The 16,911-nt window shown below is 38.0% G+C and overlaps 1 protein-coding gene across 1 annotated transcript; it reads right to left on the reverse strand.

Moving 5' to 3' along the window:
• Positions 1–15,877: 15,877 nt before the first annotated feature.
• On the reverse strand, positions 15,878–16,585 carry LOC131686958 (uncharacterized). The gene has a single exon (XM_058970990.1). It carries the CDS (start codon positions 16,583–16,585, stop codon positions 15,878–15,880), a length of 708 nt encoding a protein of 235 aa, XP_058826973.1.
• Between the last annotated feature and the right edge of the window lie 326 nt (positions 16,586–16,911).

Here is a 16,911-nt window from a genome sequence, read left to right on the forward strand (position 1 = left end):
CGAAAATCGATTTTTTTTCTGGATCCGCTCCTGCGTGGGAAACATAATCGAAGACAGTCTAAATTGATAGGATTCACTAGTTTTAATTATATTGCAAAATAATGAAGATAAATGTAAATTTTATTTTTCGTCGTCAACTTAAAGTGTCCCTGGCAACACTGCTCTATCGGAATCCAATCAAACCAATTGCAATAACATTAGTTCTAGATGTAACAGTCTCAAGCTAGTGCGCAAATGAAAGGTAATAGTCACATTTATTAGCCTTACTTATTTTTATGAGCAAATCTTAACTAATTCAAAGATTTTAGCTGTTTAAAAATGTTGTTGATAAACAACAGAAACTTGAAAAACTTATTCCTAGATAGCGAAATTCTACAGCAATTAGGATTAAAAATTCTAATATCACATGTCACAATTTCGGATTCTGGTGGGTTAAATTCAAAATCTACGAATCTGACCTCATACAAAAGTAGCCACATTGGGGTTCAGCTCAGTTTTTCAATTACCAGTCGCTAGAAGCTAGGCATAACTCTCATCAAAGGACCGATGAGTTGCATAAAATTTAAAACGATTAGGGATATCTTCTAAAAATCAAGAACACTCAAGATAGTTCATGAGTCATGTACTAGGAGTCATGAAGCAGTGCACAGATGGATCAATAATATTTTATGATTTTGTTAACTATTTCGCAAGCACGAATGGCAGTCGTAACTTATTCGCTATATATAATTATAAATCAGTTCACGTAGACATGAATAGTATTTCTAGATTTTGTGAACTAATTAACGAGCACGAATAGTCACTCGTGACTCTTATATTAGCAATCAAACATGAACTAGTTCATGGGTATAAGAACATTATTTTATGATTTTGTGAACTATTTCACGAGCACGAATGGTAAGTTGTGACCGATATATTAGAAATCAAGAACCAATTCTTGAATATATCAATAATATTTTACAATTATGTGAACTATTTCATGAGCATGAATGATTAGTCGTGATTAATTCACTAGGAATCAGGAATCAGCTCACGTATGCATGAATATTTTAAGATTTTGTGAACTATTTCACGAGCACTGGTATTGAATCGTTAAAAATATATTGAAAATCATAAACTAGGTCACGGTGATTGCAAGGATCCATGAATAATATTCCGAGTTCCGTGAAATAGTTCACGAGAAAATGTTTTGATTTTGTGAAATAATACACAGCCACAAAATCCAGATCATGTTCAAGATGTAATAAATCATAGATCAGTTCACGTCGCACAGTGGGACGGAATTAAAAAAAAGCGGGACATTGATATTTGCGACGAAACTATTGGTTATGGCATTTTGATGTCTTCGGAAAGGTTTCTTTATTTTTTAAGTTGTTTAATATAATGTTGGAAAATTTTGATTTAAGGTATATACGCAGATAAAAAAAAACTTTACAAGTTGCTGCCAAAATTGATAGTCATGTATGGAAAGTTTGTAGACGAAATGATTTTATGAAACTTTGTTGAAGTTTTGGGGTGAAATTGAAGTACATGTCGGAATACCCCCTTAAAAAGTTTTTTTTACTGGAACTTTTTGTTAGATTTTTTTTATAGTTTTTCGATGTTCTAGGTTATATATGCTTTCAAAACACACTTTATTGTAGAATAGACCAACTCGCTATCTCTTCGATTTTAGGATGTATGCCTGTTTTTATGGTTGTTTTGGGCTAACGTTAAAGGGATACGGTTTGTAGAGTAGCAGGTAGTAGCATCTAAATTTATTTATTTGTTGTTCAGCAAAAATGTCCTATTGATACATATATTAACCATGGGTACGGGCGTAGCGTAGTTGGTAAATCGATTGCCTTGTACGCAGCGCACCTGGGTTCGAGTCCCGACCCCGCACGTTGGGTTATAAATTTTTCAAAAGAGATTTTTCTTTAAGGTTAAAACCTCTATAATCGAAACAAAAAAATATTAATCATAGGGGGATCTAAAGGGATTATGAAGCATGAAAAATAAATCAGTAAGTGAAATTCATAAACATTCGAAATATTATAGTCCGTTCCATAGATTCCAACATTCAAAATTAATTTTTCATTGTTATTAACATGCTCATAAGTCATCAGTGTCCTGCCAATCACCTTCTTTGTCATTGGATAAACAAGGTATTTTGTCGCTTAGAATACTCGGTTGTTTTAATACCTCTTTCATCCAATGACTTAAAAGTTGATTGGCAGGACACTGATGACTTATGAGCATGTTAGTAACAAAAAAATTAACTTTGAATGTTGGAATCTATGGAATGGACTATAATATTTCGAATGTTTATGAATTTCGCATACTGGTTTATTTTTCAAGCTTCATAATACAAATAATTTATTGAAACGCTAGTCTATTTTACCCAACATTATTACAAGGATCCCTTTAGATCCCCCTATGATTAATATATGTATCAATAGGGCATTTCTTGCTGAACAACAAATAAATAAATTTAGCTGCTACTAACTACTACTCTACAAAACCGTAGCCCCGTAAAGTTAGCCCAAAACAACCATAAACACAGGCATACATCCTAAAAACGAAGAGATAGCGAGTTGGTCTATTCTGCAAAAACGTGCGTTTTGAAAGCATATTCCAACTTTCTAGAACATCCAAAAACTATAAAAAAATCAAATAAAAAGGTTACAGTAAAAAAACACTTTTTAAGGGGGTATTCCGACATGTACTTCAATTTCACCCCATAACTTTTTTCGCTTAACAGATAGCCATTTTGCTACTTCAACAAAGTTTCATAAAATCATTTCGTCCACAAACTTTTCATAGACTGATAATATAAATTCGTAAATATTATGAAATTGAACCTGAAATACACGAATTCATTCGTCGTTTTCTGCAACGAAGTATTTTCGTGCATTGTAAATAGTAGATTTCGTTCATTTCATAAACAAGAATGGCCGCTTGGTGAACGAAAGCTTTCGTAAATTTTACTTATTTGGTATACACTGCACGAATGTTATTGTTGATATCGACATTATTTTTCGTGAATGAAACGAAATGTTTTGTTAATTTTAATAAATGTTTGTGTATATTACGACCGATTTCGTTGGTTTCACGAATTCATTTCGTTCATCATAGAAAAGTTTTCGTATTTATTACCATTTTTTTTTTCATTTGATCTTTTGGGATCGATGTTTGACAACACCATTTTTTTCAATTTAAAAAAATCGATCTGGCCAAATCGATTTTATTGTGGTATGAAGAAATGGTCGTTTGATGAACGAAAGTTTTCGTAAATGCTACTTATTTAGTGTACATTGAACGAATGTTATCGTTGATAGCGACATTATTTTTCGTGAATGAAGCGAATAGTTTCGTTTCCGTATATTACGGACCATCATCATCATCATTTCGTTGGTCACACGAATTCATTTCGTTCATCTTAGTTTTCGTATTCATTGGGTTTTTTTAATCGATCTTTTAGGATCGATTTATAACAACTACGATTTTTTAAACTAATAGGATTGATCTGGCAAAATCGATTTTATTTCAACCTGCTCGCCTCTATAGAGGACTAGAAAGTTTGTGGTGTGAAGTAATGGCCGCTTGATAAACGAAAGTTTTCGTAAATTTTACATATTTAGTGTACGTTTTACGAATGTTATTGTTGAAAACGATGTTATTTTTCGGGAATGAAACGAAATGTTTCGTTTATTTTAATAAACGGTTGTGAATATTACGAACGATTTCGTTGGTCGCATTCGATCTTTTAGGATCGATGTTTGGCAGTACCGATTTTTTTAAATTAAAGATATCGATCTGGTAACATCGATTTTATTACAAGCTGCTCATCATTATTGAGGACTAGAAAGATTGTGGTGAAAGGAAATGGTCAATTGATGAACGAAAGTTTTCGTAAATTTTACTTATTTAGTGTACACTGCACGAATGTTATCGTTGATAACGACATTATTTTTCGTGAATGAAACGAAATGTTTTGTTTATTTTAATAAACGTTTGTGTATATCACGAACGATTTCGTTTGTCTCACGAATTCGTTTCGTTCGCCTTAGAAAAGTTTTCGTATTTATTAGCTTTTTTTCATTCGATATTTGACAACACCGATTTTATTTATAAACCGATGTGGCAAAACCGATTTTATTGTGGTATGAAGAAATGGCCGCTTGATGAACGAAAGTTTTCGTAATATTTACTTATTTAGTGTACATTGCACGATTGTTGTCGTTGATAACGACATCATTTGGGTAAATGAAACGAAATGATTTCGTTTATTTTAATAAATGTTTGCGTATAATACGGACGATTTTGTTGGTTGGACGAATTCATTTCGTTTATCTTAGAAAAGTTTTCGCCTTTATTACCATATTTTTTCAATCATTCTTTTAGGATCACAACAATGATCCATGACAACAACGATTTTTTCTTTAACTGGCGAAATCGATTTTAATTCAAACTGCTCACCTCTGTTGAGGACTAGAAAAATGGTGGTGTTAAGTAATGGCCACTTGATGTACGAAAGTTTTCGTAAATTTTACATATTTAGTGTACATTGCACGAATGTTATTGTTGAAAACGGCAATATTTTTCCGGAATAAAACGAAATATTTCGTTTATTTTAATAAACGGTTGTGTATATTACGAACGATTTTGTTGGTGGCACGAATTAATTTCGTTCATCTTAGAAAAGTTTTCGTATTTAATAGCATATTATTTTTACATTGCTCCAGCAGAGAAACACTCAAACTTCTTCATACAAAACCAACGAGCAGTTCGCGATGGCTCAACTGGATTCGTACTGCTCCGGATTATGGATCAACCGGAAGCGAAAGAGATTCAGGAAATCTTCCTGAAACCGGAGGACACGGATACGGTTACTAAATAGTCAGACCGAGATCGTCGTGATGATCAACAATTATTGACCCATATTCTACCTCTCTTTTGACGTTGACGGTTTGACGAATGATGCTCGTAAATATTACGAAGACTTTCGTATATAGCAGTGAACAATTCGTTTGCCTAATGAAGCCGTTTCGTAATAAGCCAACGAAAGTCCTTTCGTGGTTTTCACGAAAAACTCGAAAGAAAAAATAAAAATGTTTCAATTGACCTACGAATGATTCATATTATGTACGAAAAAATTCGTATATTTTATGAAAATTGTCTGTACGAATCTAATTCGCAGCGATTTAATCATAAAACGCATGATTTTTGTTCATGGCCCTGTTGTCGTAACGTGAAAACGGGATTGTTCCAGAGTTCATGGCACTTTATTCACGATTTTGAGAACATTTTTTGCCCAGAAAGTTTGAAAATGATTATTACATCAGCTTACCCTTACCCTCGAAACACGAATTCTTGCGAAAAAAAAACTAATTTCGGCTTTTTCATGAAAAAATCCATTGAAATCGATCCCGCCTACGTTATTAGTACCGCAAAATCTAAACTAACCTGACTACTGCTGAAGATTCCGCTTCAAATATCCCAAAGAATAGCGTTGCAAAATTAGTCACTGATGATGACAAATGTTACGGCAACCGAGTCAACTGGCGGCGAACGGCTTCTACTCAAATGCTCATCAAATATTTATGTTTACCAAGTGTTTTAATAATAATCATCCCGTCGCCGACTCGAGCAACGATTGACGCTGAACAATTGAGGTAGTTTGCCACAGACCCCTGCCCGGCGACATTTGAATATATGTTTCCAATAAACCCAGGGTCGATGAAACCGGAGAAGTTGTCAAAGAACCCGATGGATCTTTTGTTGGTTGATTAGGAATGGCGTAAAAAAAAGAACACGAAGATGCGCAGTAGCCAACGCCGGTGGAAATCGATATCGGATTAGTATGAGTCATCGGTAGAAAATCAGTCTAACGCCAAACAGTGTTGTATAGCATTAAAAATCGCACTCATTATTCGTGGACCTGTAACCGGCAGTCAGTAAAAAGTTGAGTAATTGACGATTTTATTGATCGTTGCGTGACACTTACTTTTGCTGATCACACTTAAGCAAGAGATCTTCAACGGCTTGGCGCTTAAACTGCTTTGTATCGATTAATTCATCAAAACACTCCAAACATCCGATAAAGTGCGTCTATAAATAAACCGGACCCTAATCTCTCTATATATCTCAAGCGTCGGAACCCATAAACATATCTTTACCATTTAAACCCCTTTCGAATATGTTCTTTTTATAGCTGCGACCCGCCCCGGGGCCAGGTCCAGCCAAGGTTGTCGACTATTCTCCCCCCGCTTTAGCTAGCTAGTTCCATTCCTAATCGATTCCTCGTTAACGGACCCTGCTCCGCTTGGTCACATTCGAATCGAATGGGGACGTTTCTTATCAAGCCTCGGCGGCAAATCCAATCAAAAGAACACATCAAGTTCCCCCCCCCCCCTTCCTTACAAACAGATCTCTTCGAGAGCACCTCGCGGGAAGATATTCGATTTCAGATCCCCCGACTAATTAATTCGGAAAAAATCAAAGTTTGACTTTATGCGTTTCGGTTTTTCTCGTGGCCGACCGGGAAGACGGAGGGGAAGGTGAAACAAAAGGGGTGATCAATCCCATTACCATGCCACTCGGGGTAATAGAAAAGCAGAAACAGTTTTATCATCAGATAAGTTGTTGTTCGTTTGAATGAGGTTTCCTTCTTTGCTGGAGGTACAACAGAGAGCGAGAAATTCAATCTTTCGGACACAGCAGATTATGTTTTATTCATATTTTCATCGACTAAATGGGATAGGTTTTCGGTTCGATGATGGGTCGATTAATTTAAAGCCTTCGAAATGGGATGCCGTAATTCATTGATTGTGTCAGCTTGGAGAGTCAGCGCATAGATGCAGCGGAGATAAGCAGCTGAAGCCGAACAAGTCACAAGACTTGGATCTTGGCTGGTTGGCAGCCTGGGAACGGGATGAAAACACGCGGTATCTGTAGTCTATATCGGTTGCAGACTTTTTGTCTCCACAATTTTAAAAATAGCTTGATGACCACATTGAGGGTTTTGAATGTGGAAAAGTTGAATCAAAATCATTCAAGAATAAAGAGACGCTATGGCTTAATGAGGTTTGTCCTGGTAAACTTTACCACTTCGACCACGAATCAGGTTAATCTTTTGTGGCCTTCCTGATTGCTACACTTATTTCAAATTTCCAGAATCCATATTCATCAGAAGTTGTTTGTAAGCCGTCTCAACCGAGTACTACACGGAAAAAAATTGTTCCCAAAATCGTGAATAAAGTGCCATGAATTCTGGAACAATCACGTTTTTACGTTACAAAAACAGGACCATGACCAAAAATCATGGCTTTTATAATTAAGTTTAATTTCCCTTCAGTAACGCCCGCATAGCGCTTTCATTAGTGGAAATATTTGATTTTCTTTTGTGAACTTCAGTCACGGTTTCCGCCAAGAACTAGTTCACAACTTTATGAACATTATTCATAAAACCAAAGGTTGAATCATGATTTTTTTCATAGGTATAGGAACAATAGTTCACAAAATCAAAATATCCTGGCTATTTTTTCGTGAACTATTTCACAAAATTCGGAATTTTATTCCTGAATCCATTCAATCCTGAATAAAATTCCTAATTTCGTGAAATAGCTCACGAAAAAATAGCCAGGATATTTTGATTTTGTGAACTATTGTTCCTATAACTAATATATTAGTCACGATCCAATATCCGTGCTCGTGAAATGGTTCACAAAATCATCAAATATTATTCAAGCATTCGTGAACTGGTTCATGATTCCTAATATATTAGTTACGATCCAATATCCATGCTCGTAAAATAGTTCATGACATCATGAAATATTATTCATGTATTCGTGAATCGGTTCATGATACCTAGTATAAAAGTCACAACTTACTATTCGTTTTCGTGAAATAGTTTATTTATTTATTTATTTATTTATTTATTCTTATTTTTCATCTGACCTGTGTTGGTCTGCATGAAATGTTTCTAGAATGGGAAAAAGCCCATTTCAGGACATACTTCAGAAGCAATCCTCAAATGGGCGTAAAAACCCATCATCTTTTCAAATTTTTCACAGTTGATTACAATGATTTTACACTACAATTAAACATAATCACATAGTACACAGTATTGCAAGAACAAAAATTACAAATATTACAAAAATGGAATCTTAAAATCTAAGTCAACCTCCTTAGTCTATTTTTGAAAACATCACAAGATACAGAAAAGTCAAAATGGTCATAAACACTATTAAAAACATTACACATCGCCTTAATGGGTTCGTTCTGACCGTACTCTGTGCGCTGAAATTCCAGTCTTAAGAAGTTATGCGATCTGAGATTTATAGGGGGCACATAGATATTTATTTGTGAGAAAATATCTGGAGCATCTATTTGACCAGTTAATATCTTCCCAACAAATACTGCTCTAAATGTGTTCCGCCTTTTGGCTAGGGTTTCCATATCGAGCAGACGAACGCGTTCGATGTACGGTGGTAGCTCTGTTGGGTTACGCCACGGCAGAGTTCTAAGAGCAAAACGGAGGAATCTTGCCTGCACTGCTTCTATTCGGTTGATCCAAATGCTCGTATAAGGGCACCAAATGGCTGCTGAAGCTTCCAAGACTGATCGCACAAGTGAAAAATAGAGTGCCCGCAAACAATATGGATCAGTGAACTCTTTGGCGATTCTTATAATGAAACCGAGATTTCTATTTGCCTGTGCTGTAACATGAGAGTAATGATTTCTGAATGTCAGTTGTGAGTCCAGGAGTACTCCGAGGTCTCTGATAACTGTCATTCTCTCTAGCGATTCCCCTGAGATGGTGTAGCTCCAGAGTAATGGATTTTTTCTGCGAGTAAAAGATATTATGGAACATTTGGCCACGCTGAGAGCCAGCAAGTTGCAACTACACCAATTACAAAAAGCATCTAAGTGTCGCTGTAGTGCCACGCAATCTTCTATTGACCGCACAATGAGAAATAATTTGAGATCATCAGCGTATATAAGTTTACACCCTGCAGGTATAACATAGCAAACGTCATTGAAGAACAACGAAAAAAGCAACGGTCCTAGATTGCTCCCTTGAGGCACTCCCGACAAGTTAATGAAGCTGTATGACTCGATATTTCCTAATTTTTCAGGTAGAGAACGATTTACGAGATAAGCCACCCTGTGAAATTTGACGAAGCGCCCAGCCGCTTTATCTTTGCCAGTAGAAGAGAGTGATCTACACGATCGAATGCAGCCTTGAGATCCGTGTATACAGTATCGACCTGAGATCCAACTTCAATATTTTTAATACAGAGCGAAGTGAATTGGGCTAGATTAGTAGTTGTCGATCTGCCTAAAAAAAGCCATGTTGATCCTTCGATATGTATGCTATGGTCTCACGAAACAGCACGTTTCCTACTAATATCTCAAATAACTTTGATCCAGCGCAGAGTGAGGTTATGCCACGATAGTTCGCAGTTTCGATAGTTCACGAAATCATAAAATATTATTATTGTATTCGTGAACTGGTTCATGATTCCTAACATACTAGTCACGATCCAATATCCGTGCTCGTGAAATAGTTCACGAAATCATGAAATATTATTCATATATTCGTGAACTGATTCATGATACCAAGTGTAATAGTCACAACTTATCATTCGTTTTCGTGAAAAAGTTCACGGAACATAAAATATTATTCATGTATTCGTGAACTGGTTCATGGTTCCTAGTACATGATTAATGATCTATCTAGTATCTATTGGCGTGCTTGTGATATTTAGAAGATATCCCTAATCATTTACAATTTCATGCAACATGGTAATGAAATTTTTACGTGAACTCTATCACAAAAGTTGGAGTATTATTCGTGGAATCATTTTTGTTCCATGCACTTTTTTATGAAATACCCAGCTGCTAGCGACCAGTAATAGGTACGAGCAGTAGATATAAAAAAACTTAAAGAACCTCGAACATCGTTATTTATTTGATAAGGTTAATTGTGATGTCCGGACAGAAAACGAAAACTGCACTGAGAACCCAAAATAGTATGCGTGATATAGTTCACAGAACCAGATATCGCGAATGAGTCTTATTTTAATGATCCAGTTCATATTGTCACGTTATTCCAAGTAAAAAAAACCATTAGTAACCAAAAAGTAATAGATCACGATAAGGCTAAGAGAATTTACGAATATCATGATAAAGACACATTCCAGCGTTAGGGGACAACGTTTGCACGCATTATGTAACTGTTAACAGCTTGTCGTTTGAAATATCCTACGATGTACGCTCAAAACACTTAAATGAATACTTTAAAAGTCCTAACACAACGATAATGTTATGGGTTCGATATTTTTCAGGTTGTCATTTCATTCTGAGAGGTGAAAATGTCGCGTTAGGGGACAACAGAGCAAAATATTGATTTTCCAACCTACACTTGTATTTATCAAAAAACCTGCTCTATCTCAAACTTTAGAGCATCCATTTGTTCTAGGAATTTGATCATCGATAGTCACAGAACAATACTGTATACTTAGATTTTCGTACTGTCATGAATTTTCTTTTCACGACCGTTGTAAACGCTGCGTTAGAGGACAACACCAAAATGAACACAAACGGTCGCATATGAAGCGTTGTCCCCTACCGCGACCGAAGTGTTTGTTGAAGCTCAAACAAAGCGAAGTATATTACCTCTAGACATGTACATAACTCAAAACAAAGATTTGAAATGCCAAACTAGATGTATTTCTAGTTTCACCTTCATGTGTATTTGACAAATGATATTTAGAAATCAAATTAATATCGATTGAGAACAGGCCACACTGCATACCACAGAGTGGCCCGGTATAGAAGAGACTGTAAACCACAATCGCCACTTTCTAATGGTTCGAAAAAGGTGGTTTCAAGTAGTTTTGGTAAGTTGAATACATTATTGACATCGAAAAATGTATTAAATAAAATTAACTATTAATTAGGGTGACTCAACAATTTTTTATTTTGTGGACCAAATAAGTTTTTTCAAGCAATTTTGATGCGCTGACTTTGTTTTTTGACATTATAAAATCTTGAAAATAAAATTGACTGTTGATTAGGGCACATCAAAAAACGTCATTAGGGTGGTTCAATATTTATTTTCTTGTTGCGTTAAAAATAAAGAAATGTGACACTGAAGCAACTCAGCAAAGGTAAGACTGGCAAACGATTATACTCAGTCAAGCAGTTATGATATTTACATATTGTATATAATGTCGCGAAAAACCAGTAATACGGTTGAAGTAAAGATTTCGAAATAGAATATCGCCCTTCCAGTTCAACCTCTGGCGTTTGTTCAACCGTTTCTACTCATAGATCTGCAAGAAGACACTTAATAGTTATGATTGCGGAAATTAATCAAAATGCAGCCGTTTTACGCGATTTTTGGAAAAGAAGGGAAAGACGCAGCTTTTGGAAAATTTAGATATATTTCAGTATAAAAAAAATTGTTAAAAATCTGCACACAATTGCGTCACTGTCACTGAATTATCTAAATGATAGAAAACTGGAGAATTTGGTGAAATTGCATCTTTTATTTGCGAATTCTGAAAAATGCGTATCGTCGATAAAATTTTGACTTTAACGTGCTATAAAAACATAAAAAGGTGTGTTAAACTACGATGTTTGGTTCATGTAGAAGAAAATCAATTTCGAAAAGACAAACCGTGGTTTGTTCCAAGTGGTCAATAATTATAAACTGTGAAGTCCCGTTCCATTTTTTTTCAAAAATTCCTTCACGGTGATTTAGTTGGAACCCCAAATCCCTGCCATCTTTTTATTTGTGCTGCTACCAAGCCTAGTTCGATGGGATTTTTTTTCAATCGTTGGACATTACAGTAAAATTTTCGATTTTCGAATAATTTTTTCAAAAATTTCCAAGTCCTTGGATCTAAAAAAAATTTATAATTTGTTTTCAGCGGTTTTCGTTTGTTTTGAGACTGAGACTGAGATGCTGATGTTTCATGCTATTTTTAGACATATACCGACAATTTTTTTTTTCGATTTTCAGCATTTCATGTACTTCCGCCTTTGGATTTTTTCTTAAATTATGTAAACAATATTCAAACGCCGCACCCCCTTAATGATGTCAGATTGCGCTAAAAACTTGCATAGATTACTTTTTTGATGTAATAAGCATTTTATGTAAGACTTTATGCGAAAATTTAAGATGACCATTTTTATAGATATTTTGCCTCTTGAACACCCCTAGTTCTCCATACAAACTTTGGTTTTGAACTGTGAAGCCCGGTTCCAATTTTTTTTTAAAAATTTCTTCACCAGAGGTTTTCTGGGACCAAAAAATTCGCCAATTTTTTTGTTCTGCTCCCCGATCGTGTGTTGAACAGTGTTATCCCGTCAATTTGAAAGAATATTTAAGGAGGACAAGTGAGTGTTAGTCCCTATGACCAAATTCTTCCGTGCGCTCTCATACTTGTTTGGCATATTGCGTTCCATTCCATATCTTTGAACCCTGTTCTGAAATTGTTGATTTATCCTTAGATAGTTTATCCATTGATAGATGTGATAAAAACTCGATTATTTTGCGATATTATAAGGTAGGCCTTCCCCTTAATGGCATAAACCCCCCTCCCCCCTCTCTCTCTCTCTCTTTCCACCCCTTAGGCCACTCATACCACTGCATGGCTGCGCTATTTCTGAAATAGGTTGCTTATATCATTTATGTCTATATCTTGTTCTGTAGGCTCCCAAAGTATCTCTGCAGAAGGATTTACCGTACTGTAACGGAAAGCGTTAGGGGACAACGCTTCAGTGCACCCCTATGAAAGAACGATTCCAAAGTTTGTTATATACAAATAGCACAATTTTAGAAAGGTATTGATGAGTACTAATAGCTTCTGAAAATATTTCATAGATATCGTGCATTGTTTTCGTGCAAAATTGAAAAAAACATGATTTCTGCGTTAAGGGACAACGCAAAAATGGTCAATTTTTGCCCCCCTTTTATCCGGCATTCCATTCACTCGAAAAATCTGCGACCAAAGATGAAATCTTTGTACAATATGTATACAATGAAATGGAATTTAAGATTACTCCAAATTAATTTTATTGCGAACATACCGGTTTAGTACGGGAACATATATTCAATTATTAAAAACGAGTCTTAAATGTATTATTGGTTTTTATTGACGAGCGTCATAAAATTCTTTTAAAAAATTTCTATATATCTATGATTTGGGAGCCTTAAACCTATACCAACATATTTCAAAACAATTTTTACTTATATTAGCAGATTTATTTTCATGAGGTAAGCGATACAAGTGCGTGGAATGTGTCTAAAACTGCTGATATCATGAACAAATGGAAATGATGAACATTTATAGGACTTGCCAGGAACGGAGGCCTCCTGGCCTCCGCGGGTGCTCTGGTTACCGATGTCGCCGACTGGTATGCCGGGCGGATGGGCATGACGATGTTCACATGCTGCTTGAAACTGCTACAATGCTGCGTCTGTGTAGACGTTGGCCTTTAAAAACGGGTGATCAATCCATCTGACGACCTGTCGTTGCATTGACAGCGAACCGAGAAACGGGCCCATTGCTCGGAGTACGAAATTTGATGAACCTGCAGCGTCGCTGTGACGATAATGAAGCTTTGTAACTAGAAGAAAGGCAAGACCATGCACCGAAACCGTAGATGGAACATGCTTGACATCACAAGGGCAACTCTTCCAGGATGATTGACGGGGTGGACTGGTGTGGACCGACGAACCAAAAATGATGACGAATGCCCCGGAAACCGGGACAGAGATACCACCCGGCTATGGGGGATGAACATTCTTTAAGTTTTTGGCAATAGATTGATGAATAAATACTTAACTGGGATGCGGAGGACCTCCCTTGAGAGACCTCCGCAGTGCCGCAGCACCATCGTTGGGAGGGATTCAGTTCGCCTCCGTTGGGGACTTCTCGTCGTTGTCCCTTATTGGAAGGACGCAAATTTTTGAGATGCTCCTTCTGAAGGTGCCATCCTTGGTCCGGACAGCTACAACTCGAATGTTTCCATCTTCGCCCGTAAACAGTTCTGCAACTAGGCCTAACCGCCACTTCTGAGGAGGCAAGTTTTCCTCCTTTACTAGGACCATCGTTCCAACTGTGATGTTGTTGCGTTGTCGAGTCCACTTTGTCCTGTTATGCAAATCTGACAGATATTGTGTTTTCCATTTCCGCCATAGTTGTTGTACAAATCCTTGCGTACGTTGCCACTGAGAGAGTCGATTCTCGGGGATCTCTTGCAAATCTGGTTCAGGAATCGTCGTGAGTGGTCGTCGCTGCCACTTGTTGAACAATGGTGTATGTCAACGGTCTTGCGAAAATGTCCTTTGAAGGACTTAACCGCCGCTTCCCACAATCCGCCGAAATTCGGAGAGCGCGATGGGATGAATTTGAAATCAATTCCTTCTTCTTGCGATGACTTGATCATTTCGTGCTGAAACTGCTGGTTATACAGTTGCAGCCGTAGTTCCTCGAGCTCCCGATTTGCCCCAACGAAATTGGTCGCATTGTCACACATGACTAGTTGCGGTTTGCCACAGACTGCTATGAAGCGTTTGAATGCCTCCAGAAATGCTTGCGTTGACAGATCTACTACGACTTCCATGTGGACTGCCTTGGTCGTTAGGCAAACGAAAATGCATACGAAGGACTTCACCGGCGTACTCCGTCGAACTGGATAGCGAATGTAGAACGGTCCGCAAAAATCGATTCCAACTTTCAGGATTGCCGCTGCAGGAGTGACACGAACGGATGGTAAATCAGCCATTAGCTGCTTTGGGTTTGTTGCGAAAACCTTCAACACATCGATGGATGGTCCAACGTGCTAGATCGCGAATGCGAGTTAACCAGAATCTTTCTCGGACCGAAGCTATGAGAAGTTACTGACCGGCGTGAAACAGTTTACGATGATAATGCTCCATGACCAGCTTTGCCAGTGGGTGTTGATGGTGAAGAATCATTGGATGCTTACGATATTCTGACACTGGTGCATGAGCTAATCGACCGCCGACGCGGAGAATACCATCAACTAAACGAGAATTTGACGAGAACAATTTAGATGATAACTTTATTGGTTCACCTTTCGATTTATAAAGCTGCTATTTCTTTAGGAAAGCTCTCGTGTTGAGCAACTCGAACCAAAATCGTTACAGCATCATTGTATTCCGTCGATGACAAATGTTCTAGACGCCGGCTACTGCGGTTGCGTGGCAATGCATTGTAAGCAAAGCGACGAATCCAGGCTACTATCCGAACGAGATCCGGGAACGAGGATCAGATGGTTTTTCTTCTAAAAGAGAACTATCCAGCTCTGACTGGATTACTGCTGACTCTGGCCATGTAGAATGTGCTCGACATACCCACAGAGGGCCTTCAAACCACAGAGGTTGATACTGTAGTTGAGCGGGTGTCATTCCCCGCGAAATGATATCTGCCGGATTGTCTGCACCGGCGATGTGATTCCACACTCCCTTCTTAGTGATATGCTGTATCTCTGATACACGATTGGCAACGAATGCTTGCCACCGGGAAGGTAACGATGATAGCCAGCACTTCACTATCATGGAATCTGTCCAAAAATATACCTTGCCGGGTGGTTCGAAACTACTGCATAGCTTTTCATAGAGATGACTAAGCAGTAATGCTCAGGAAAGCTCCAATCTGGGGATGGATTGTTTCTTTTTCTTCCGAGTGAGATCTTCTAGTGGCGCAACTCGAGATTTGGATGCAATCAACCGAACAGTGACTGACCCGTCAACTGATTTACACCTAAGGTACAAACAAGCGCCGTATGCTACCTCTGAAGCGTCACAAAATCCGTGGATTTCCGTTGAAGCTAGGTTGCTTCTGAAGCCCGTTCATCTTGGAACTGAGAGTGTGTCGAGAGCGGATAGATTCAATCGATACTCGACCCAGAAATTCTGAAGCTCTTTTGGTAACGGATCGTCCCAATCCGATTTAAGCTTCCAAAGTTCTTGGAGGAAAATTTTAGCCTGTACGATGACTGGACCGATTAGACCGAGAGGGTCGAAGATGCGAGCTGTGTCGGCCAGTACTATACGTTTGGTGATGATTGGCTCAGTGCTCCAGTGCGATACAGCAAATCTAAAACAGTCTTTGCCAGGCTCCCATATCAGCCCTAGCGCTTTGACTGTGGATCTGGACGAATCGAGTTCCAGTAAGGTACGATCGTCTCGGAGATGGAGAGGAATAGACGAAAGAAGTTCGATGCTATTGGAACTCCACTTGCGCAAATCAAACCCTGCCGAACTCGTAAGATCAATGAGTTCTGATGCGAGAACGGTTCCTTCTTCCAAGCTGTCCGTGCCCGTCAACAGGTCGTCGACATAAAATTCCTTCTCGATTACCTTCGCTGCTGCTTTATGCGAGGTTGCACCATCACTTGCAAGACGTTGAAGGCACTTGGTGGCGAGATATGGTGCGGAAGCGGTGTCATATGTGACTGTAGTCAACTGGGAAATTTTCACTGACTCGTTCGGTGAATTTCTCCACAAGATGCGCTGAAGTGGTTGATCTGCATCTGCTACTCTTACCATACGGTACATTTTAGCTATGTCCGCTACTAACACAAATCTCCAAAAACGAAAACGCAATATGATGGACAGCAAGTCCTCCTGCACGACGGGTCCTACCATCAGTCCATCATTCAAGGATACTCCCGTCGACGAACGGCAAGCGCCGTCGAATACCTCCCTTAGCTTTGTGGTTGTGCTATCGGGCTTCAATATGGCATGGTAAGACATGTAATAGGACCGTGGACCGCAATATTCTTGGTCAATTTCTCGCATATGACCCAGGGACAGGTATTCCTAAATGAACTCGCCATACAATCTTTTCAACGTGTCGTTTGCTTCCAGTCACCTTTCCAATC

Source organism: Topomyia yanbarensis, chromosome 3, assembly GCF_030247195.1.
Source record: "Topomyia yanbarensis strain Yona2022 chromosome 3, ASM3024719v1, whole genome shotgun sequence".
Lineage (NCBI taxonomy): Eukaryota > Metazoa > Arthropoda > Insecta > Diptera > Culicidae > Topomyia > Topomyia yanbarensis.

Coding starts and splice junctions, on each gene's coding strand:
- LOC131686958 (XM_058970990.1), bottom strand. CDS start 16,585: ATGTACCGTATGGTAAGAGTAGCAGATGCAGATCAACCACTTCAGCGC.